Genomic DNA, 26,087 nt, shown 5'->3' with positions numbered 1-26,087 from the left:
GTTTATTACACTCCTATACAAGTTTGAAAACTTTGCTGTCTCCTATGTACTGTAAATTGCCTTTGTTTTATCACTGAATTTATTGGGTGTTCTTAAGTCCTGTCTAAAATTCTTTATGACCTGTTAAGTTTTCTAAGTTTGATAAAAGATCAGCATATTTAGGCATAAACACAAGATGTAAGGTCAGCACTACAGATTAGACTTCTTTGAACTATGCAGAATTGTGGATGTGTTAGTGAACACTACAGACAAGTTATTAGTTAGACTTCTCTATATATTGTCTGTTAGCTGTCCCCATTGTCCTCAGACATCTGCTTTCTTGAGGGCAAGTACATGCTTTTTTGTGTCTTTAAATTTAACCAAATTAGTATTTACCGATAGAATTACTCTTTTGTAAACCCGAGAGAAGTCTGCTTTTTTTAATTTATAAGTAAACAAATCAGTCTTCGTTGCAAACTTGCTACTCATATATATGGATGCACCTTGTAACATTTTAGGTGCTAGTGGTATTTTCTCTTAAACATGTTCAATATATTTATGAATTGGAAATATCTCTATTTTTGTTGACACTTAGATACAATCTTTGTAATAATTTTCAAGTTATCCTTGCTTTGTTCAGAACTGTGGATTAGATGACTTGTTAGAGATGCCCTCTGACAAAATTTTCTGTAATTTGAAACCACCTGAAATAATAACATTTGCAGGCAAGGATAGAGACTGCCATTATAATGACACTGTAAAACCCAAGCTTATAATTACCATTGTCCACATTTTCTTGTTCTAGATCCAGGCAGGTTTCAAGACTGCTGGAGACTTTCTGATGGCTTTGTAGCTGCTGAGGCTAAAACTGTTTTACCCCATCGAGCCAGGTCAAGGTGAGGATTTAATGAACTGAGCTTAGTCTAAACCATTCTTCTTGTTTTGCTTTGTGGCAGTGTGGACAAAACATTTCTTGTTTTCTTGCAGGAACAATAAGAAATGTACTTTCTAAACTGTTTTCATACTTTTTTTCTCTTTAGGCCTGATCTCATGGATAATTACTTGGCTTTAGTGCTTTCTGCTTTTATTACCAATGGACTTCTAGAGGTAACTAATGACTTCCAGTTTTACTAGATGCTTGCTACTTTTTTCCCATGAGAGTTCAAGTAAGATGCTATACATTAAATGTTGTAATATTTTTTTGCCTTCTAAAGGGCCTTGTTGAAGTGATCACAAGTAGCGATGACCATGTATCTGTCAGAGCAACTATCCTTTTGGGAGAACTTCTGCATATGGTAAATACAACTTTATGTAAATACTTATAAACATATATTTGCTATTACAGCATTAATTTTTATTCCAAACTTGAAACATGTTTTTATCTGAATAGTGGATGAATTTCACAGTACATCTTCTGGCACTTGATATATTAAAACTAGTATAATTCAATAGGAAGACAGTTTGGAAGGTGTTAAAGTGCTAGGGGTTCTGTTCCAATGCTGTCTGTAGGTCTGACTCACTTTCTTGCCTTAGCAGCAGTTCTATTTATAAACTAGAACCCTTCAAACACTCCCATCAGTAACTGTGTTTGGGAAAAGGACCATTGTGAATTTTTGCATTTCTTAGAGTGATGGTTAGTAGGCCTCTGACCAAGTGTATTTAGCTTTCTGCCTCACAGGGAGGACGGATGAAGATTTTTTCATATTCAGCTTTATGTTCTTTTGGTATGTGATGTTACTCATTCAGGGAACTCCATCTTGGTGGAGTGCTCCTGCTGCAGGGAAACTTCAGCTTTATTCCACTTCTAAGAAGTGGAAGATACCGTAAGACAGCTCTTACACTATCTTCCCTCTCTTAAACTAATCTTGTACTGAGGTGATGATACTATTTTCGTAAACATTCCAGTGCTACATTTCAGCCTTCACTTTTTATAACATTATATGCTATATTTCTGGTTTCCTGAATACTTTTGAATGGGCGTGATTGTTGACTCACGCTGGAGTATGTTGTAAAGCACAGATATTTTTTGATTTTCTGAAGGATGTTCTGTTAATCAGATATGGCTACTATTTCTCAAAACCTAAAAAAAGGACTTACCTGTTTTATTTAGTGTTTGGAAGTGCAAGTAATCTCTTTATCTTCATGTTCTTTAATTTCCAAAAATATTTGCAGAGCTACATATGTTTAAAAAAAGCAGTTAAATGTCTAGTAACTTAGAATGTTATGTTAATAAATCAGGGGGTTTTGCACAGTAATGTTTTAGTAGAAATCATCAGCTTTAATTGTATTTCTGATTTTAGGGTTTTTAGTACTCATATGTACATGACATAAGCACATCTGATGCTTTGCAAGTTTTTGCATATTGCAACTTAAACTCCAGTGGAAACAATATGTGTTATAAAACTCTCAAATTGTTTCAAGTTACTTTCTAGTGTAATTCAGGTTGATTTTTTAGATCAAATTCAAAATGGTATGTTCAAAATAATGCTCTGACATTAAGCAAAATGTAATTTTGTTGTCATAAATTTGTGAAAATCCTGTGAAAAGTGGTTGATTCTTGAAATGTTGATCCTGAAAAGATGGATTAAGTCATTGTAATAAGTTATTCTAACTGGTCTTTTGTTGGTTTTGTAGGCAAACACAATTCTTCCTCATTCTCATAGCCATCACTTGCACTGCTTACCAACACTGATGAATATGGCAGCATCCTTTGACATCATGAAAGAGAAAAGACAGTAAGAATTCTGTTACATTTGAAAGTCCTGTCACAAAATACCAACTTCTGGGTACTTGACAAAACTGAAACTTCCTAATGGAAGAAATCAAATAATTTTATAGATTCACATGTCGTTAATATGCATTTCTTCAGCTTTGTGTTCTTAGTTGGTTTTCTTTGTAGAAGACAAATCGAGTGTGTTGAGGTTTCATTCACTTGTAAAAATGTATTCATTAAGGACTCTTGCCATTTTTAATCTGTCTTATCAGATCAGTACTCTGATATATGATATAATGTTCTTTCTTTCATTGTGTTGTCAGTGATAAATTACAGCATTTTTCTAAACTGCTAGTGTGGAATGATAAATGCTGCTCGTAGAGTACTTCCTAAAAGTGTAGAGCTCTTCTGTTTTTGGTTTTGAAGGTTTCTTATATGTCAGTGGAAGACTTTGCTATGCAATTACAACATTACTTTTCAAAAAAGGCATATCTGAAATTTCAGGAGAGGATATTTCACATGGCCAAAGTAGTGAGGTGAAAGAAAATATAAGGAGCAGATGACAGATGCTTATGCATTACCTGGAATTGCTGTCCTTGTTGGCATTTCTGGACACATCTGATAGAGTAGTAAGAATTCCCATTTCTGTTGAAAGAAAGTAGTTTTTTAGAAGTAGTATTTTTTGTTTTAGGAATTTGGCATTGGTCAGCACACTACACTGTTTTATAGTCTGAGAAGCTGTACTCTGTGTTACAGATTAAATTTAAGTAATTTAAATAAGTGACCAAATCTAAATGTATTTGTTTGAAAATAAACACTACACTACTCTCCTACACTATGACAATTTTTGTTAATAGGGAAGAAAGATAGGCTTAACTCCTCTTTTTCAGACTTACTTATTTTTATTTGCTCAGTGGGTGGGTTTTTTCCTGCTACTACTATTTGTAATTAACTGGTTTTACCCTTGTCAGCTGTCATTCAAGTTACTTGTTATCTTTTCCCAGAAATCAGAAACATGATGTTGCTGAACTGTTTAGATACAGAGGGTGTACTTTTATTTAGATACTCTATTTTTATGTGGATACTCCTGCCATCCTTTCATGGAGGCGAGTTGGGGATGGGAATGGATGAGGGATATTTTGTTACTCTAAGTTGAAGCTAGTGCTCTCAACTACCAACTTTACTGCGGGATGTTGATCTACTGTGATATCTCACAATGGAAATCAACTTTAAACTCTCCAATATCCTCTCTGAACTGTGACAGACGGCAGTAATTGCAGGGCAGAAGAAAAGTTATTAGTAAGGATCAGTGCTAGAAACTCTGAAAGATAATTTTCTGTATAATTTTGATATGAAACTCAATCTTGTGGATGTATAAAAATGTGTCTCAAGAAAATATTTTCTTTTGTTTCAGAATTGTTAGTCAGAAGGTGGTGGTCCTCTTTAGTCTGATAACACTTGCCAAATACTAATTTATAACATATATTTTTTCTGTCAGGCGAGCAAGTGCAGCACTCAACTGCTTAAAACGTTTTCATGAGATGAAGAAAAGAGGCCCTAAACCTTACAGCCTCCATTTAGATCATATTATTCAGAAAGCGATCTCAACACACCAGAAGAGGGATCAGTACCGTGTGCAGAAAGACATCTTTATTTTAAAGGTATTATGATAATTCATTTTTCAAACCTGAATTTGACCCTGTGTTCTGAAGACTTGTATCCTACCCCTCCAGCTTCACTCAATGTAATTCAGAATCATTTGTGTGATTATGCGTAGTATCTTTTCATCTCATTTGTCTTGCGTGTAGTTGTAGGTACTAAATTGCATTTCTGGAAATGGAGGAATGAAATTTCAATAACTTTTATTGCTTTTTTGTGACCAGTTGTGATCTCTTACTTTTAACTTCTTAATGCAGTACTATAACCATACAATTTACCTTAAAATGGACATTACTGTGAAACACAGCCCTTTTTAATGATTTTTACGTGAGTGGTAAGTATTTCATGTGGCAAGACTGAAAAAGATGGTGCAGGGAAGCCTGTTATAATTTTTCATATCTGTATTCCAGGATACAGAAGAAGCACTCATCATGAATCTTCGAGACAGCCAAGTTCTCAATCACAAAGAGAACCTCGACTGGAATTGGAATTTAATAGGGACCATACTGAAGGTGAGCTTACAAAGGCCATGATAATATGTTGGGGAAAAAAGTATGTTTCTCATGTGAGTTTTGGCTTTCTAATATTCATTCCACAGTACATCTAATAATTTGTTTTATTTCAGGAAATTAGAATCTCCTGGGTTTAGTCAGTGCTGCTATAGTCTCTTTATATGCAACCTTTAAACTGTATTAAAAAATGCATGGTAGTTAAATTCACAGTTTTCCTAAGAAGCATGTATTAAATGTTTTATGTCTTTATTTGTATAGAAATCAACTTTATAGAATTAGGTATATTGTCTTTAAAGCTGTTAATACTTCAGACTACAGAGAGGTACTGCTATGTTTAGATTCATAGCAAATTTTTTTTAAATAATGTGAGCTGAAGATTATAGTAGGAGGTGGATTCTAGATCAAAATTCAGATGCTTAGACTGAATCAGGTATGAAAACTTCATAAAATATTTTGAAATAATGCAAATACTTCTGTAGTATTGATTTAATTACAGAATAAATTTCTTTTTACATCATCAAGGATATAACTAATGGGGTGATGGGCATTTACATATCTTAAATATATTTAATGCACAGATTTTAAGATATTACTTCTCTTTGTAAGCAGAAAGTATACTTTGCCTGACTAAGAAAACTTTCTATGTACTTAATGTAATCTTCAAACCAAAATTGCTCCAAAGTGTCATTCTGTGCATCAAAACCATCCTTCAGCTGAGTAGCATTCTCTTACTGTCTTCTTTAATGTGTTGTTACAAAGATGGTGAAAGTACAAAAAGGCTTAATGGTCATAATCAAGTCTATGTTGTTTTTTTGAGAAAAAGAAAAGAAACTAAATATTTCTGTGCCTTTTTTTCAGAGACCGATAAAGTTGAAAGAGCAAGAATCTGTCTGGTATAAAGACCTGAATATGTATATGACAGTAGCTTTGCTCCACCAGATTTCACTGTTTACAGACTTTTTTTACTGCCATTATACGATTTACTGGATTACTAGATAACTATTATTAGTCACAGATACTTTTATCTTTGATTCCATATTAAAGATATTATCAGAAATATTTTTTCAGACTCTCACTGTTAGTCTATGTAGTATTTTGACAGTGGAAGCCTTATATAGTTGACCTCTTTGTTTTGGGCTTTTTTTAAACTGAAATTTTCATCAAACAGCCGGTTTCTCTGCCATCTCAAACATCCCCAGCAATGTATTTGCTAGTATCCTGTCAAAAAGTTCCTAGTGTGTGAAAACTGGGGACTCTTTTCTGAATGAGAAGTGTGTGTGTTTTCTGGCTTACTTCTAACCATTTATGTTTCTGTGTAACACCAGCATAAACTGAGATAATGTTACCAGAGTGGTTGTCTTTAGTCCCCTATTGAGCAGGATCCAGATTCCAGTGTCTGAAATTTGTTACCTCATTTGGCTGCTCACCTTCCCCTTGTCTGTTGCAGCCTTGTGTCTGTGGAGCATCAGCTCTCTAACCATTTCATTGTGTGCATCTCAGGTGGTGCCTTACTGCCTTTTTAACTTGCTCAGTTTACTGTCTAAGCTGCTAAAAAGAGCAGCAAAAAGTGTCAGCCTCATCTGTGTCTGGCACTGTTACTTGGTGTAGTCAATTTTATTAATCATTAACTAGTGCCATGGGTGTCTTAATACTGGAATACCACCTGGAAATATCGAAACTGTGTCAAGTAGATAGGAAAGAAGAATGTTTGATTCACTTTTTTTCCATTCCTGACAAAGAAGATACTCACTAGTAGCAAGAGAGAGAAATCTGAAACCATAGAGACGGCAGATGCCTGTAAAAACAGAGGAAAATGTAATGGGAAGAAAGAATAGGTCCTAAAGAGAGTATTATTTCTCATGCGGTCCTTCTTAATACATCTTAGAAAGTATCAATTAGGGAGTTAAATACCATTCTAATAAGCAGCATTTAAGTGATCTGTAACAGAATAAAGATTGCTTTTAAACCAAATCTGATGAATATTCAAAACAGGAGCCAAAAAATATATCCATGTTATACATATCAATTTTTTTGTTATTTGGAGAAAAGAAACTAAGCAAAATTGTTTATTTTTCATCAGCTTCTCATAGTTTTTTTTGTTTTCATTAGAATTGTAGTCTTGTACATATAGCATGTGACCAACATTCCCTGTCCTTCTCTAGAAAACATTTGAACAATTTTTGAAGCAGGCAGTGTGGGCTTTTCAATAAAATAATGTCTTTTTTAAGATGTAACATTAGGTGCAATAAATTTTTCTAATTATTAGGTAAATACAACTAATAGAAATAAGTTAATTTTACTGACTAATCAAGGACTGATACAGGTTTCATATAATGCTATATTTGCTGTTTTTTCTAGTGGCCAAATATAAATCTAAGGAACTACAAAGATGAACAGTTGCACAGGTATGTAAAAATTATGTAGACTTCCTTTGAAGAAAGAAATTTGGAAAACCAGTTTTTAGTGCTGCAATAAAATATTCCCCAGAAGTACCGCATTTCTAAAAATGTGATCTATAGATAAGGTGTAAATTTGGATAAGTTGCAATATTTCCTTTAAAGAAATAAGTGTTTAAGCTTCTTTTCTATGCACAGGTACTTTATATATTTAGTCCCTTAGGAATCATACCACCTTTGCAAATACTACATTTCATTTTAAACTGCAGAAATGTTACTGCTTGATATTTCAATCAGAAGTGTTTTATGTCAGAGCTTGGAAAATTTTTACAGAGTTAAGTCCATAGTTGTACAGGTTTTTAACTACAGCTTTCATCAATAACCAAGTAACCAAGAGGAAATTATTTCTAGTTGGTGTTAATATGAGGAGAAGCATGTGTAATTTGGGAAAAAAAACTCAACCAACCAAACAAAAAATGTCCAGTACAGCTCTGGTTCCTTCCATGTCTGTTGTTAGTAAGACATGTTTTATTACTTCTTTGCCTGTGTGGTCATAGTGTTACTAATAAGTTCTTGGCCATGCCTTTTAGCATGTATTTTAGAAATAGATTACATTATTTTGAAGAATAGGTCTGTACTTGTGGGCATGAAAAGCTTCTTCCTGAACTGGGGGAAAACCCAAAAGATAGAATATATGTTGAAAGGCCTGTGAGGTTCTACTTTGAATTTTTACCAAAAAATAGGGTACTTCTATGAAGTATTTACAGTATAAGCAGTAGTCCCATTGTTATAACCATGATTTAATTTTACATATGTATTTTATCTGGGTTTTCCTGAAATGTTAATTGACAGTCTGTACTTCAGGGTAAAGGATTATTTTCCAAATATGGTGGTTTATAATAGTGGTTCTCTAAAGCAGTGTCTGCAGTTCTAATTGTGAAGCCAACACACACTCCTCAAACTGCCTGTGTGGTACAGTGTTCCTGTTCCATGGTTTTGTAGTGCACTCAAGCATTGTTGTTCAGTGCCTCAGTGATTTAATTCTGAATAAATTGGGAAAATCTAGAATTGAATTGGTGTGAAGCTTCTATAGTTCATTGATCCTTTCTGCAGGATTGGGAATTTAATGGTTTTAAAATGCTGTTGCTCCTGTTTAATTATAAGTAACTAAGCCCCAAATCTTTCTAGTTTAACTGCTGATGATAAAAAAATTCTGTCACTTAGTTTGTCAAGTATAAATTTATTTATTTCTCCTTCTATAGATCAATCTTTTTTAATGTTAGTGTTGTTGTGATGATCTTACAGTTGTTAAAGTGAAATTCCAGTAATTTTTTTAAAGATTCCTTCATTTAATAGAGATACAGTTTGTGCAGTGTATGTATACACGCAGGATCACAGAATCATGAAAAAGACCTCAAAGATCATCGAGTCCAACACTGCTAAAGTATGTGTTCTTTAAATCCCTCTGGAAATGGTGACTCCAACAGTTCCCTGGACAGTTGAAATGCCTGACCACCTATTTAGTCCAGAAATCTTTCCTAATATCCAATCAAAACTTCTTTAGGGCAACTTAAGTCCTTTTTCTCTCATTCTGTCAGTTGTCACCTGGGAGAAGAGATCACCTCTACCGGGGTACAACCTCCCGTAATGGAGTTGTAAAGAGCACCAAGGTGTCCCCTGAGCCTCCTGTTCTCCAGGCCAAAGAGCCCCAGCTCCCTCAGTTGCTCCTCACAGGACTTGTGGTCCAGACCCTTCCCCAGTTCTGTTGCCCTTCTCTGGACACATTCCAACACCGCAGTGTCCTTGCTGTAGTGAGGGGCCCAGGGGCACCAAAACTGAACGCATGCATGTTGATAAACACACATACATGCTTAAATATACACATAGATACATATGTATATAAATCTGTATGTCAATATATATTTATTGTTAGTAACCCAGGATAAAGGACATTTTATTTCACAAAACTTAATTAAGCCCTTAGGTTTCTTTTGTAATTGGTCCTCTGTTTGGAATTAGGGGTAGTGGATTACTCTCGCTTTTTCAAATATGAGTGCAGTTCTGTAATTAAATTTTCTTAATGCCTGACATATCTGCCTTCTGATGGAGCATTCTGTGTTATTTTAAAGCACAAATGTGTGCTTATATTTTAAAGAATTTGTGAAAGGAGGATCTTTGCTGAAGACTTATTCCTGTGATACAAAACTCAAAACTACATTGCTTACTGTGATTTTAAAAAGTCTGAGAGTGTGTTATGCTTCAGAAATGGTTAAGTGAGGTATTTGGAAATAGTGTTGCTGAATAAATAGACTTTTTCATGTCAGAACACGAAAATGTGTTTTTCCCAGTAGCAGTAACTATAAGAGCTGAAAAAAGTTTAGGTCACAAGTTTCTTTTTTAAGATGTTTGTTAGTCTAGATAGTACTGTCTTTGAAACTTGCCACAGGATAAATTACAGCAGAATTAATTATGAGAATGAGAAGGAAGATAAAGCTTCTGAGAGCATAGAGATTTTTAGTTCCTTTGCTTATGTAGCAAAGTAGGCCATGGTATAGAAAACCCGTTGTAATGCACAGTACAGTAGCATCTCTGAAATGGTGTCTGGATAGAGTCACTGCTGTTACCTGTTACTCTTTTGATGAATTTTAAGACTTTCTGCCAAGAAACCAAGTTAAGTATAACCCATCTTTTCTACTAACCCATCTTTTCTACTAGCATAATTTTGTATTGTGAGACTCTCCTTATCATACTGAAAAATGGCCAATTCTATTTTACTTTCTTTAGGTTTGTAAGGAGATTGCTGTATTTTTACAAGCCTAGCAGTAAACTCTATGCTAACTTGGATCTGGACTATGCCAAGGCAAAGCAGCTCACTGTTGTGGGTTGCCAATTTACTGAATTTCTTCTTGAATCAGAGGAGGTAAGAAATTTTCAGCTCTAAGACTGGAAGTAGCATGAGTAGTCTTGTTGAATGCCACCTGGAAAAGCCTTAGTTTTTGGTAAAGACTTCTGAGATTTTGGGTGTTAAATCTAAAAATCATAAGTGTAATTTAGAAATACAGTGTGAAATATTGAGGAAGATGACTGTGTTTATGTAGAAGTTTTATTAAATACACCTTACGAGTTTGAAGGAATTTTTAAAATTATTTGCGCTGTGTATAATTTTCCTTTTCTTATTCCTTTTTTTTTATGCTGTGTATAGCCTTCCTTTTCAAACTCCTGAGGCTAAAGACTTTTATGCCTCAGGTCAGAGGAAAATGTCACTGACTAAAACTTCACCCTTTTCCTGGAAAAAAATAATTAATCCTAAGATATCTCCATGCTTAGCTCCTTTTATTTGCTTTGAAACTTATTCTTTAGTCTGAATTGTTTTCCAGCCTGCATTTCTGTTTTGTGTCTGTATTGTGTTTGTACATTTTAAGAAATTTAAAGTAATGAGTTTCAGTAAAGAAAAGACACATTTCTATTGCTAACAGATGCTATTCCTCTTGATTTTGCTAGGATGGACAAGGTTACCTGGAGGAATTGGTTAAAGATATTGTACTTTGGCTCAACGCTTCATCAGGCTTGAAACCTGAACGTAGTCTTCAGAATAATGGATTACTAAATACCCTTAGCCAGCACTACTTCCTGTTTTTTGGTACTTTATCTTGTCACCCTCATGGAGTGAAAATGCTTGAAAAATGTAATGTTTTTCAATGGTGAGTGCTTTTATTTAGTTTGAGTTGTACTTGCAGTGTAGTAGTTACTCAAATTTTAAACTGTATGTGAGTACCACCATCTGAAAAGCTGCAAACTTTAAGGTTATTTTGGTGTAGTTACAGGTAAAGGTCCCCCATTTTTTTCTAAAGTCTTCTAGCCTGTCATTACTAAGCAGACAGAGGTGATAAACAGTTTACTTTTTCCTGTCACACACCTGTGTGACAGAGATGAGTATCAGTGAGGATTATAGTGTACTGAGAGGTGCAGTGTGGGGAAATAGAAAAACGAACAAAACTAAAAACACACAAACCATAAAAAAATGGTAAGTACCATACTGTTTGTGAAATGTTGATGTATGTTGCACTTAAAACTTCACTCCAGTATATTTGAGTGAAGTTCTGCTGCTCAAAATTTTGTTCAGGTGCAAACAAACTTAGCTTCCTTTGAGAATAAATTGGCTGGTGACTAATACTAGGATATCAACCTACAATAAACTTGAAGTAAAAATGCAAGTGTTTTAATCTACTCCTTTTTATTTTTTATTGTTGGTTTTTAGAAAGCAAGCTTTTTACTGGCTTCAGAAAACTTGATATACAATAAAATCTAGACAGTTAATAGGAATATTATACACAATGTTTTAAAATGAAGAATTGTTCACAGAGCTTAATGAGCATTTGTTTTTATACTTATAATCACTAATTATGCTGAAAAAATTTTTAGAGGGCAATTATAAAGGTGTTGATTTGAGGTTTTCCCTTTGCAGTTCAGTGCATTATTTCATCCCTTTTTGACTTTATAACTATTTAATTTACTTAGTCAAGAATATACTTTGCGTATTGCATTTATAGTAATGAAAGTGTAATTCAGAGTACTTAAGTTTAAATTATTGATGGTTCAAGTGGATTCAAATACTAATTTTATTTTCTTCCTCCTCCTCTTCCATACCTCCAGTCTTCTTAATCTTTGTTCTTTGAAGAACCAGGATCACTTGTTAAAACTGACTGTTTCTAGTCTGGATTATAGTAGAGATGGATTGGCAAGAGTCATCCTTTCTAAAATCCTGACAGCAGCTACTGATGTAAGTTCAGTTCAAGTTATATTCCTTTGTTACTGCCCTCTACACATTATTCTTGTTACTCAAAATGTATGACTTTATTTTTAAGTAGTCATATATGAAAATAGTTCTTATTTTTGTATTTAGAGAAATGAAACTCCTACAAGTGTAGCTGTTGAATATATGAACTTCATGCCCTGTATTCTATTTATGCTCAATAAATTCTTTCAAATAGAACTTTCTCTCCTGTCAGATAGGGGCTAAAGTCTTGATATGTATAACTAAGCGTAATGTGATTGTTTAAGTCAGTGGCATCTTAAATAAATTGTGAAGGCATTGCTGTCACAAACAGAAATCTGTATTTCTAGCAGCACTGAGCATGTTAGCCTTCTAGCAGACACTCTTGTGATAATGATTGAGGTTATTCAGTGTGTAACTAAAAAGGTGCTACAGCTGCTGGAATGAGGGGTTGGCTCAGAAACAGGCATTTGGATTTGTTCTTCTGAATCAAAGAAGCTAGATAGGGATAAAAAATACAGTTACGTGAATTTGAGAGGGGAAAATCTTGACTTTTAAGGTAACATTGTTAGACAAGCAATCACTGATGTCAGGGAGATAGATGACAATTAAGAAATTGAAATGCAACTAGGAAAGAATGTTCATTACTTCAAATGAATTTGTTTTTGTTGTCTGAACAGACAGAATGTGTTTTAGAATAGATACAAGAGAGAAAAATGTCAGTACTAGCTTTAGTCTCACTGTGTTTTGGAAGAGGAGGACGCAGAGAATATTTCTCTTGACACTGTTAAAGATAATGATGATTCTTATGGATAAAGAGTGGAGTCTAAAAGTAATGAAGATAGTTGAGGTTGAAGGACTGACTCATTGAAAGACAAAGCTCCCTACTGACTATAATTTTTTAAATTTTCTTCTAAATTCTCTTCAAAACATATAGTAATACAATAATAAAAGGTATAGGATTAGACACTTAGGATGACCAGTTTACTTGTGATCTTAGATTCAGTTTTCCCATTTGGTGAGATATAAATAGCTCTCCAATAAACTGTAATTTTAGTAGATAAGATGTGCATCACAGTTGCTTGCTGCAGTAATTGAAAGGTATTTTTAGAAGTTATAAATCATTAACTATGTTAGTTATTTTCCTAGCATTCAAGAAAACATTCTTCTTACTTTACAGAGCTGCAGATTGTATGCAACAAAACACTTAAGAGTGTTGCTGAGAGCTAATGTAGAATTCTTCAGCAACTGGGGGATTGAGTTACTGGTGACCCAGTTACATGATAAAAATAAAACTATTTCTTCTGAGGCACTTGATATTCTAGATGAGGCATGTGAAGACAAGGTGAGCATCCCTTCTCTTTAAACTCTTTTTGGTATGCTGCTGTTATGCTCTTTCCCACCCCCTTCCCTAGTAGCAAAGTACAAATATGTAAGAAGGTTTCCTTTTTGTATGATGGTTTCCTTTTTGAGTTGCCATTGATGGACTTAAAATAGTTTAGAAGACCCCTTTGATGAAACTATGCAATATTACGTACAGGAAAACATAGACTTCTGGATTATGCCTGTATTTAAATATGAATTGCAATTTATTTTATTCTTTATACTTCCTGTGAAGTAGTTTATATTTAATGACAGAAGATACCTAAATTGAGAACACTAGGATTAAGTTAGCATTTGATACATGTGAAAAACTTGCTGCTTCATTGCAGGCAGAATGTTTTAGTTACTGCAGTTTTCAAATTCTAGTTGTGCTCAAATGCTCTTTGTGTTCTTAATTATTTTAGGCTAATCTTCATGCCCTAATCCAGATGAAACCAGCTCTTTCTCATCTTGGAGACAAGGGTTTGCTTCTACTCCTAAGGTAAATGCTGAATACACTGTTTGACTTCACATTGTGAAAACAATTTCAGATTCTGGGAGTTGTTTAAATTACAATGTTAACTGTCTGATGTTTTTTTACAGATTTCTGTCCATTCCAAAGGGGTTTTCTTATCTAAATGAAAGAGGTTATGTAACAAAACAGATGGAAAAGTGGCAAAAGGTAATGCTAAGAAGAAAATGTTTGCCTGATATTAGGAGAAATGGTGTAAATATGCAGATTTAGAACAGATTCTTAAAAATAATTGCTTTTTAATGTACCTGTAAAGCTTGTGCAATACATTTATTGTGTCAGTGACATGTTTTTGCTGGTAAAGGTTGACAGAGACTTTCAGTCCATAGCTTTTCTGTACATATGTGGTTTTGACTTCCCTAGACCTTTATATAATCTGGGTATTTCAGCAAATATTTCAGGCGTGTAGTCACCTAAAACAGGTTGTTGTGGAAGGTCATTATCTAGAGAAGTGTGCAAAGTAATGGTGCTTTTCAAGATACCTGTTACCTCTGGTAATTAAAGTTAAACCTAGAGCTCATGAGGACAGAATTGGCTGATGCTTTACTTTCTAAAGAGGAACACAGGACTGTTAAGAAAAATCCATTATTGTCATAACTTGAATAAAACTCTTCATATGTTATTTTGGTTTTATAATTGATCAAGATATTGTCTCATTCCAGTTGGCAACTTTTTTAGGAGTTTTAAGTGTCACTTCTTGAGGAGTTCTGAAATTCATGATGATCAGTTGAAATTGAGTGTGTCAGATGTGAAGTATTTCTTTCTTCTTTTTATTTTTAACGAATTTCTGGAAATAATTATGAAATCAATTGTTGACTTTGCAAACCCATTATATATGTGAAGTGCCTTCATTTTCTTGAGCCCCACCTTCAGATCATAAAAAAATTCAGTCTTCCTCAAGGAACCTTCCTCAATTATTTCTTCCATATAAAGTCTTATGCTACACCACCATAAACCACGAAATGTACTCTGTCAACCCTCATCTATTTTTTACAGGAATATAACTTAAAATACGTTGAATTGATTGAAGAACAACTTAATGAAGCACTTACAACATACCGCAAACCTGTTGATGGGGATAACTATGTTCGTCGGAGCAACCAAAGGTAAATTTGTGAAAATGCGTTCTGAGGTACGAGCTGGTGGGACTGATCAGGAGAGCTGTAAACTGAAATGTATGAGGGAAAGGTGTACCAACAGGATTTCATGTTATTATGTTCCTGGAGCAGTACACCAGCACAGTAAGAAAAACATGCGGGATGAACTGAATTAATTGCTTAGCTCCCAGAGTTTTAATATAATTTATTTCAGAGCTTTTATATAATTAGTTTTAGAGCTTTTATAATTCATTTTATTAAGACTTGGTGGACTGAGTCCCATGACTGGAGTGCTGGAATGGAGGGCTACAGACTTTTCAGCAGGGATGGGCAGATGAATGTGTCACTCTGTATAAGGAATAGGTGTGATTATACAGCATTTACAGTAGTGGTGATGTGGTTGAGAACCTCTGGGTGAGGATTAGGGGACGGAAAACAAAGGAAGTGATGTAATGGGTGTCTGCTCTTGATTGTTCAACCAGGATGTTAGTACTGATGAGTCATTCTATAGACAGGAGAAACTTCTGGATCAGTAGCTCTTGTTCTTATGGGCTTCCTGAAGATTTCAATTACCAGGCATCAACTGCAAATATCATAATGCAATGACAAGCAGCCTTGGAAATTCTCTTCAGGAGAAACTCTATAGGAGATGCCTTCTTTTCACAGGTACTCAGTGAGTCAGCTAGGAAAGATGCCCTCCTCAACTCGCTGTTTGTGAATGTAGGTCTTGTGGGATATGTGATGGAGGGGAGGTTCTCTAGGCCACAGTGATCATATGATACTTAACCATGGTATGGTTAAGTTTAAAATTTTCTATGTAATTAGAAAAAGCACAGCAGTGTTCTATCCAGGGCTTCAGGAGATTTAACTTGGGGAGCTACTTTAGGCAGAGTACATTTTTGAGGGCCAAAGAGTCCAGAAGTGTTGGTCCATCTTCAGGAGCTATCTTTTAGAAGCACAGGAGTAGGCAATCCCATGGTATTGTAAGTCAAGCAAGAGGGGCAGAAGACCACCTTGACTGAACAGGGAACTCCTCATGGAGCTCTAGAGGAAAAGGAAATTATATGATCTCTAGAAGGTCACCCTTCACAGGAAGACTACAAAACTGTGATTCACATAAGCAGCGAGAAAGCACAAAAGGCCAAAGCTCATTCAAGACTGAAGCTTAGCAAGCAGTGTTCTGTCATACAACAGGAAAGAGGAGGTCTAAAGAAAACGGTGTATCAGTTCTTGCTGACAATGGTCACTTGACTTACAGGGATGAAATAAAACCAGAGATGAATTAAAATTTCATGGGTTTTTTGCCTCAGTCTTTAGCAATATTGATAGACCTTGGGGTGGCAGGTTCTCTGAGCCAGAGGTCCACAAATGTGGAAACTCTGGCTTTCTATTTGTGGACACTAACATTGTACAGGACCATCTGTATCAGCTGAATGTTCACCAAATCATGGGGCCTGGTTTCCACCAGGCTGAGGGACCAGTCTTATCAGTGCTAGCCCGCCAGTACTAAAGGTGCTATTAGATGTTGTGCCATTTCTTACCATTTACCAAAAGTCTTGTGAGTCTAGGGAAGTCCCCTCTGACTGATAGGAATCTAGCCAGTTTATTCCAGTTTGCAAGAAGCGCATAAGGGAAGACCCAGAGAAGTACAGACCTATTAGTCTAACCTCAGTTCATGGAAAAATTATGTAGAAGATTATACTGGGTATTGTTGAAAGACATCTGAAAAACAATGCAATCATCAGGCGCAATTAGCCTGATGGGTTCACAAAGGGAAAGTTTTCTTTAACTAAGATGTTAGCCTTCTATGAAGGTCACCCAGTAGGGTGAAGGGGAGGTGGTGAGTGTTGTTTTCCTGGATATTGGCAAGATTTTTGATGCTTCCTTTGCAGCATCCTTCTGGAGAAGTTGTCAAGCTGTGGGATGAGCAGGTTCATGGTGTAGTGGGTGAAGAACTGGCTTGAGGGACTGAACCCAAAGGGTTGTAGTGAATGGGGCAACGTCTGGTTGTGACTGGTCACACCAGTGGTGTTCCTTAGGGCTCCATTTTAGGGTCAGTTCTGTATCAATGCTGGAGGTCAGTGCACCAATAGCAGATTTGCTGATGATCCAGACTAGGAGGTGCTGTGGATTCTCTTGAGGGACAAGAAACCTTTGCAGAGGGATCTAAATAGACTGGAGCACTGAGCAATCATAAATGGGGTGAAATTTGTCAAGTCCCAGGTGGATTTTGCACCTGGGAAGGAGTAACACCAGGTGCAGGGATGAAGTGGGAGAGGAGTGGCTCAGGGTGGGTCAGCAGTGCCCAGGCAGTCCCGAGGACAAACCCCATCCCAACAAACCCCATCCCAGAGCACCGAGCACAGCCCGGAGAGGGGATGGTCCTCCTGGGCTCAGCCTTGGGGTGGCCTCACCTGGGGTCTGCTGGGCCCTGCGGGTGGAGAAGGATGGGAAGGTCCTTCTGTGCATCCTGGGGAGGGAAACAGAGCTGGAACCTTCTGTGAGGAGCACCTGAAGTATTTGGGCTTGTTCCCTTTGGAGAAAAGGAGGCTGAGGTTTGACCTCACTGCTCTCCACAGCTTCATGAGGAGGGGAAGGGCTGAGCTCTTCTCCCTGGCACCCAGGGACAGGAATGGGAATGGTTCAGAGCTGAAGCAGGAGAGTTTCAGGCTGGATATGAAGAAGCATTATTTCCTTACCACGAGGGTTGTGGGTGGTCACAGAGAACAGGCATCTTGAAGAGGTGGTTGATGTCGCAAGTCTGTCAGTGTTCAAAAGGCATTTGGACAGTGTCCTTAATAAAAGGCTTTAACTTCTAGTCAGCCATGAAGTGGTCTGGCAGTTGGATTAGATGATTGTTGTACATCCCTTCAAATTAAAACAGTTTGTTCTTTTCTAAATTCCTCTGTATGAAAAAAATCAAGGGTAAGTTATTGTATTACATCTCAGTGTAATTTATTTTAGAATAAAATATTTAAAGTGCTGGGAAACCTATGTGTGTTTCTCTTCCTGCCAGATTACAGCGACCACATGTCTACCTGCCAGTTCACCTTTACGGCCAACTGGTGCATCATAAAACAGGCTGCCATTTATTGGAGTCTCAGGTGAGGATAATAATCATTTATAACTTGAAATATTTGAAAGATCATTATAAACCTTTTGAAAAAAAGTTTTTAAAAGAGATGGCATTTAAATAGGCATTGCAGAAGAAGCCGATTATGAGTCTTAATTTGTGAAGACAGTCTTTGCCATCTAATCTCATGTAAAATTCCTTCCTGACACTGAAGTATCACCAAAATACCTTGCAACATTTTTCTTAAAATGACTAGCAAAATCTTAGCATGGAGAGCCAATTCATAAATAGGAAAAATTATTAGTCTCTGTGGATTATATATTGACAGTTATACATGTGGTAGAACTATGCCTGTCCTTTTAAGCATACAGAAATGGGGAGATAAGGGAATAAAATATTTCTAATATTTTGAAAATCTAAGAAAACAAACCCTAAGCCATAATTGCTTAAATTCAGTTTTGATGTGGGTTGGCAAAATTATTTAATGAATTGACAATGTTATTTTTCAAAAGTTCAGGAGAAAGTGTATGTATTGCAGTGAGTTAGTTTGACTAATCTATTATCCTTGTAATATCTGAAATAACTTCATGCAATCTGTGATTTCCCTACAGTTTTCTTTTGCATTATCACTGCTGTTAATTTATGGTTATTATTCCAGAATTACCACTGTTCTTCCTAGAGTGCATGACTGAAATTATTGCTTTATCTTCTACTATAAATGCAAGAGAACCTGTTTGGCTGAAGTCTCCTATTAATTTTCAACTTAGTTTTTTTCTTCTGTTTTTCTCCTTCAGAGTATTGTTACTGATCTAAGTTACACTGTTCGTTCTCCAATGCTGGATAAGTGGGAAGGAATTAAGCAGCTGAAAGCAGCCCTTTGGGCATTGGTTAGTAATATATTTACTGAGTTTTTCAGTTGTTTTGTTCTGTTATAACTGTTGATTCTTAAATAACTAAGCAAAATTCTATAAAAATAAGGGAGTCTTTTTCAAAAAATGCGTGATGTTTTTCAAGTTAGCATTTTGTTCTATAATGATACTTTCAGATGAAAATAATTCATTGCAGCTGTTTCATTCTGAGGTTTTTAATAATCCCTTTGTCTTTTTTCTTTTATACAAATAAGAATAACACATTGACATATGAATATTAGTATTGAATTGGTCTGAGTTTAATGCATTTACTATAGTAGACCCTAATATTTCTGCAAGGACATTGGCCGCCAGTATTGATCCATGTGGTTATGATGCCCTGGTACTTGGGACAGGCAAAAACCTAGTGTTAGTGTTTATCCAAGCTACATTCCTTAATGTGTTTCTTGTCTTCCCCAAAGTTAATTTTGGAACATTTGTCCAAGGTGTCTGTTAGTGGAATATACTGTAGGTATGTAACAAAATGCCTGTGTAAGAGGAATGTAAAATGAATAAACCAAGATCATGCTGCAGGCTATAGTAGAACTTAAAAAGTGAAGAATACATAGCAGTTCTAACTTCAAGCAACTTTAGATATTATACAAAGTGTGCTAAGTGGTTTTTTGTATTAGCACAGCTAGGAAATGCCAGAAAGGGTACTCGGATCTTTCAGCTGCTTTGGGAAGATGTGGCTTTAAACTCTACTACCAAAAAACAAAGTTGTCAAGGCTTTACATTAGTAGTGCTGCAGATCACATTAAGATCAAAACTTACTTGACAAATTTCATTCTAGGGCAATATTGGATCATCGAATTGGGGTCTTAACTTGCTTCAAGAGGAGAATGTAATTCCTGATATAATGGCACTTGCTCAGCATTGTGAGGTTCTGTCTGTTAGAGGGTATGTGTATCTGAAATATACATAAAATTTTCAGATGATAGTTGTGATAAGTTTTTGGATAGCTTTACGGGATTTACATGAATACAGATTTGTACTTTATTGTTAAAGTCACTGATGTTTGAGTATCAGTCTTGGTTCTGTGCAACTGCAGAATTGTATGGGAAGTCTGAAAGAACATGCAGTAAACAAATGAAATTTATGAAAAAAGTAGATACTACTTTTCTCCTGTCTGTAAAACAAAATATTTGCTGTTTATATCTTTGTGAGAATTTATTATTCCATCTTTTTTATTCAATATATTCTTTAAATATTTAAAATCATAAATAGATGGGATATTGTCTAGTGTTGCTACTACAGAAATGTTCAGCCTTTTTTTCAAAAGGTATTTTTCTACTTTATGTAATCAAGCTCTTGTGATAATTTTATTTCTTAATAGTATCTTGTTCTCCGATATAATTAATTTCCTAAGCTTACATTGATTTACAAATTGAAATTAACACTGTACTATTAGTCAGTTTTGTGAAGTTTCTCCTGAATTGCTTTGAAACTGTTTCCTTTCAAATGTCAAGTTTAGTTAAATTAGGTGCTATTATTATTGCTTTTTTTTCTGTATATACGTTAAATACAGAACCTGTGTCTACGTGCTTGGTCTAATAGCCAAAACTAAACAAGGATGTGACATTTTGAAGCATCACAACTGGGATGCAGTGAGACACAGTCGTAGACAGCCTTGGCCAGTGGTCCCTGATGACATGGAGCAGCTCTGCAATGAACTTTCTTCTATACCAAGCACTCTTAGCTTGAACTCTGAGTCTACCAGTTCTAGGCACAACAGTGAAAGTGAATCTGCTCCATCAAGTAAGTAACCAGAATACCAAAACAAGAAAACAGGAGAAAAATTAACAAGTAAATAAAAAATAATGGCAAAGACCCCAACGCACCACAAACAGTATTTTGGTGTTCTTATCAGCCTTTTGGTAGGATGAGGTTCAGACCAGTGGTGTAATGGTGGTCTTGAAATAAAACAGTACAAGCACTAGGACAGTTATGTCCATTCAGAGATCCAGACAAGTCAGAGAGAGTAAAACAGTGTCTTAGCTTCACATTTGATGTAAAAGAAAAATTTTTACATGAGGGTAAGTTACTAATTTTTATGTTGAGTCATGGCAGTTTGCTGTAATATGCTGCAGAAACTACCAGGCTTAGGTATAAAGATACACTTGTTTGTCCTCAGAGGAGTAACTATTTATGTTCTCTGGGTGTACACACAGACACATAATCTTGCTGTGTTTAAATTATTGTGTATTTCAAATACCTAATATGTTTTATTTTTTCTGTGGGTACTTGGAATTTAAATTAAGAAATGTACCATATTTAGGTATCATTAAAGGAGTGCTTAGGTTGTAATCCTAGTAGCTGAATGTTTACACTGAAATAAGATAGTTTGGCTTTTTTGAAGCAGTGAAATCTTCAACTCAGTCCTCAAAATAGCTAATGTGCATCAAGTTCTGCAGAAAAAAGAGGAATTAAAGTTCCAGTAATTTGCATAGACTCTCATTTGGCTCCTATAGAATTTTTGCTTCATATTTTGCAGCATAGGTTGTAGACTTGGAAGAATGCCTATTTTTGTAACAAAGTCTTGTATAATTTCAGGTATGTTCATCATGGAGGATGACCGTTTTGGTAGTACTTCCACCAGTACTTTCTTCCTAGATATTACTGAAGATGCAGAACAAATATTTTATGATAGACCCGGACCTTCAAAGGACAAAGACCGTAGTCCCTTTCCTTTTTTTTCTTCTAGTAGACTTGTAAAAAATCGCATTCTAAACTCTCTTACTCTACCTAATAAAAAACACAGAAGTAGTAGTGATCCAAAAGGAGGAAAGCTGACATCATCTGACAGTAAATCAGGCCTGAGGCGAAATCGTACAGTAACAGAACCTAGTGGTAGCATAGACTTTCCTGCTGGGGAAGAACTGAACCCTGTTTTCAGAGTTCCAAAAATCCAGACTTTACGATTAGAAACTTCTTTTGTTGGAAGTAAGCATGTGGAAGATACTGATTGTACTCAGAGTATTGGAGAAAATGATCTGAAGCTGCCAAAAGGTCTTGGAAATGAAATTCATCGGGAAAACACAAGCAAAGAAAGGCTGATTGGAGATGGTACTACACAAACACATTTCAAGAGTCGTAGCTTAAGTTTTAATACAGATACCACAACAAGTGGCATAAGTTCAATGAGCTCTAGTCCTTCAAGGGAGACTGTAGGTGTGGACACTACAAATGTAGATACTGATTGTGGAAGCTTGAGTACTGTTGTAAGCACAAAGACAGTTAAACCAAGTCACTGTTCAACACCACAGTCTAATCACCTGCCTCTCTCAAAATCCAACTCTGTATCACTGGTTCCACCAGGGTCTTCTCATACCCTTCCCAGAAGAGCCCAGTCTCTTAAAGCTCCTTCTCTTGCTACGATAAAAAGTCTTGCTGACTATAACTTCAGCTACACAAGTTCTCGAGATGCATTTGGCTATGCTACACTAAAACGCTTGCAGCAGCAGAGGATGCATCCCTCACTGTCTCACTCAGAAGCTCTGGCATCTCCAGCAAAGGATGTGCTGTTTACTGACACTATCACCATGAAGTCTGGCAGCCTGGATTCTCGACTAACCCCAAGCCGGTAAGAAATTATTCTGTGCTCATTTCTCACTTCAGTGCTGTAAGAACAACTTAAGTGTGTTCCTCATATTTTTTTTTTATCTGCACCTTAAAGGGACACTTGTTGCAAGGTGATCCATAACTTCACTGAAAGCAATACTGATATTAAGTGAATAGCAGAAGGATAATTATCCACTTTTTAAATGCTGTCAGAGAAGCTCAGCTTTCATAGCTGTGGTCAACCTTTTATAATGTTGTTGGTGGCAAAGGAAAAAGTTTCCTTTTATCACACTTTCTTCCTGTTTTATAATTTAAAAATTGCAGTTGCACTGCTAACATTATTAAAGTTGCTAACATGGTTAAAGTTGCAAACACATGGAATTGCCCATGAAGTCAGAGCTACATTTCAGAAGGGAATTTTCTCGATGTCACTTGGGGAGGTTTTAGGACAGGGCCTTCTGCCAGTGTGCTATATTTGTGTTCACTGCACCACTGAGGCCAGTGATGAGACACTAGTACCACTGATAGGAATGTCAGTTTGGCTTCTTAGCTACAGCAGATCAAAGATTTTACTCATAGCATTTATTTTTAGATAGCAGTGTCACCTCTTTATTTTTGAGCAATATTAGGTGTTCTGAAGGCTAATTAGCTAGTTATGTAAGATGTCTAGCTCTTGACATTGACACTGTTCCCAGCTGCAACAGTCACTGCTTAATAATCTTCCCTTAAAACTACTTGTACTAAATTTTTCCTTCACATTGTCTTTTAGCTAGTGCATTGGATTTTCACATTACTGTTGAGATGGAAAAGGCACTTTTTTATCTCTGTTCTTGCCTTATCATTTCTTGAATGAGAGAAGGGAGAGATGCTACTGGTACATGAGTCATCTGCTTACTGTGGAAAAAGCAAATGCTCAGTCCTTGAGCTGCCCTTCTCATACCCAGTTTGGTGTGTATGTCCTGATTAAAAGAAACATCCATTTGTGTTGGTATTTTCACATCATTCTGGAAAGATGCCATGAAATATACCTTTGTTCAAGTAAGTTAGAGCTAGACTGAGTATGTTGGTTAGATTAAGGATGATTTAGCAGTTACCCTGCACTGTCCTGGAAATTGAAGTGCCATTCCTAGCTATGTCACTGGCATCCTGTGCTAGTGCAGGGACAAGTGGGTGTCATTTCAGTGGTAGTACAGGTGCTGTAAGTAATGTTTTACCATACCTTGCAGTCATGACCTTGATATGCAGAGCAGCCTTGCTGCAGTGGACTTTGATCCTGCACACAATGTCATATAGACTGGTGCTTAGCTGTTCTCTTGTGTCAGTGGATAGAGCAAAAGATTTCAGCTGACCTGTTTAACACTGAACTGAAATGTCTGGAGTACTTGTATCTCCAGGTTAAAGAAGGTTAAATAATTGCAGACATGCATACTCAGATTCATACTGTGTTAGTTGCTAATATGTAGTGAAGCTAGTATTTCTTGCTGGCTATGCTGTGTCCTTGCTGAAAAATTATGGTCCTTGTAATTTCAGATTGTGTTTATTAATAAGTTCAGAGTATGCTTACTGGCCCAGATAGAACTGTCCTTAACTGTTTTTTAAAAATAAACAAGAAAGAAAAATTCTGTTTTTTAACTGCCAAATCAATTTTTGTCTGTCTTCTGAAAAGTTTTATTTATGGTTTATTGACAGATTAATGTATTAGTAGCAGCTAACAGTCATAAATTTTGTGATGTTTTTATTTCTTCTTTTTATTCAGAAGGTTAAAAAGCCTTTTCTTTTTGCATAAATTTTGTGAGGGTAAATTTCCCACCTTTGTCTTTAAAGACCAACATATCTTGGATCCTGATGTTGGCTCTCATGCTATCACCTGCAGATATTCTTTAATGAAAACTTGGTGCTGTTCATCACTACTAATGCTGTATCTGTCAGTTTTTCTAGGAAAAGCAGGGACAAATGTTTGGGATTAATACTTCTATCTTTAATTTATGTTGAGAATAGTTGTAGAATGTTTTATTATTAAGTATTTAATGCAGTTGGTAACTTTTTGAGTTTTATGATTACACAATTACTTAGATTGGAGAAGACTTTTAAGATTGAGTCCAGCTATTAACACAACACGCCCAAGTGCTCCACTAAACCATGTCCTTAAGTGCCACATCTACACGTCTTTTAAATGTCTTCAGGGATGGTGACTCAACTACTTCCCTGGGTAGAGTGTTCCAGTGCTTGACAACCCTTTCAATGAAGAAACTTTTCTTAATATCCAATCTAAACCTCTTCTGGCACAACTTGAGATCTTTCCCTCTTTTTTTTAAAGTATGGCTTGACTTCTTTTGTGAGTCCACTGATTCTGTCACTAGCATTGGTCAGAATTACAAACAAGAAAATTATTGATAGCCTCTCAATTGTATTTTGTGCATTTCCATTGCATAATAATTTCTTGAACCTTTCATTGCCAAACTTTGATAATTTAATTTTATTTCAATATAAATCTCATCTGTAGGTATAAGAGGACGCTTTATTGCCCAAATAAAAATAGATAGAAAACTCCTTCCAAGGCAAAAAGTAAAAAAAAAAAAACAAAAAAAAACCTGTTTGTCACAGTCAGCTCCACACACTGTGCAGGTTTAAGTTTGTTCTTTGTGCATTCATGTTGAGCAAATGGGTGACCCTTTTGGGTGGCTCCTTTGGGAGAAAAAAATGTTCCTTTTGTGTATCACTGGTAGTCTCAAGGTGTGCCTTTGCAGGGATGTGCCTGCTCAGCTCAGAGTTTGTGAATATCCAGGAAATATATGTTCAGTGCTTAGGTACATTTCAAAATTAGGTAGTTAGGAGTTTAGAAACCCAAATCTTTACTGGCTGTGTCTGGGCTGTAAATATTCAAAGCTAGAATGTTGAAGAAAATGATGGTTTTGCAGGATGGGCAGGAATTCCTGTACCAAGATTTATAAAGGAATTGCCAGAACTGCCAAACCATGCAAGACAATATGAGGCAGAAAAAGCAATAAGCCTATAGCTGTAATTTGTCCTAACAAGCTCTGAGATCTGCAGTGGGAGGATGATGATGGTCTTTGTGTCAGCAGTCCTTTTTACTTTTAATGTGCCAGAATGAGAGAGTAACTGCAATTGTGATTATTTGTTTCAATGTTACAGGTTCATGAAAGCTTTAAGTTATGCTTCATTAGATAAAGAGGATTTATTAAGTCCTATTAACCAAAACACACTTCAGCGTTCCTCCTCTGTTCGCTCCATGGTTTCTAACGCTACTTACGGTAGCTCTGATGATTACATTGGCCTTGCTCTCCCAGTGGATATCAATGAAATATTTCAGGTATGTATGTGTTAACTGATTCGGTCCATTTGCATTTTCATCTTGAAAGGCAGTCAGCTGCTGCCTTTTCATCAGAATAGATTATATCTAGAGAAATGAGGAAGAATCAGTGTGGTACTTTAAAGAAATACATTTTGGAGAGCTAGTGTTTCTTTTCTAACTGTTCTTCTCACTTGTTTACACAAGATCA

The 26,087-nt window shown here is 35.9% G+C and overlaps 1 protein-coding gene across 7 annotated transcripts in view; it reads left to right on the top strand.

Moving 5' to 3' along the window:
* RICTOR (RPTOR independent companion of MTOR complex 2) overlaps window positions 1-26,087 on the top strand; it is a 74,835-nt gene that overhangs the window by 38,106 nt on the left and 10,642 nt on the right. For all 7 annotated transcript variants that reach the window (XM_021551552.3, XM_085568128.1, XM_085568125.1 and 4 more), the window contains 20 exons: window positions 785-875; window positions 1,020-1,086; window positions 1,194-1,274; window positions 2,614-2,714; window positions 4,191-4,353; window positions 4,762-4,863; window positions 7,222-7,268; window positions 10,044-10,179; window positions 10,761-10,960; window positions 11,913-12,039; window positions 13,214-13,378; window positions 13,821-13,897; window positions 13,999-14,077; window positions 14,924-15,033; window positions 18,041-18,128; window positions 18,892-18,984; window positions 19,799-19,905; window positions 20,534-20,763; window positions 21,559-22,588; window positions 25,720-25,897. In XM_021551552.3, the coding sequence (XP_021407227.1) occupies window positions 785-875; window positions 1,020-1,086; window positions 1,194-1,274; window positions 2,614-2,714; window positions 4,191-4,353; window positions 4,762-4,863; window positions 7,222-7,268; window positions 10,044-10,179; window positions 10,761-10,960; window positions 11,913-12,039; window positions 13,214-13,378; window positions 13,821-13,897; window positions 13,999-14,077; window positions 14,924-15,033; window positions 18,041-18,128; window positions 18,892-18,984; window positions 19,799-19,905; window positions 20,534-20,763; window positions 21,559-22,588; window positions 25,720-25,897 (3,272 nt within the window). The remainder of the gene's footprint in view (window positions 1-784; window positions 876-1,019; window positions 1,087-1,193; window positions 1,275-2,613; window positions 2,715-4,190; window positions 4,354-4,761; window positions 4,864-7,221; window positions 7,269-10,043; window positions 10,180-10,760; window positions 10,961-11,912; window positions 12,040-13,213; window positions 13,379-13,820; window positions 13,898-13,998; window positions 14,078-14,923; window positions 15,034-18,040; window positions 18,129-18,891; window positions 18,985-19,798; window positions 19,906-20,533; window positions 20,764-21,558; window positions 22,589-25,719; window positions 25,898-26,087) is intronic.

The sequence above is a fragment of the Lonchura striata genome, chromosome Z, assembly GCF_050655825.1.
Source record: "Lonchura striata isolate lonStrDom1 chromosome Z, ASM5065582v1, whole genome shotgun sequence".
Classification (NCBI taxonomy): domain Eukaryota; kingdom Metazoa; phylum Chordata; class Aves; order Passeriformes; family Estrildidae; genus Lonchura; species Lonchura striata.
Note: the sequence above shows the minus strand (reverse complement) of the source record. Positions and strands in the feature narration are given on the sequence as shown.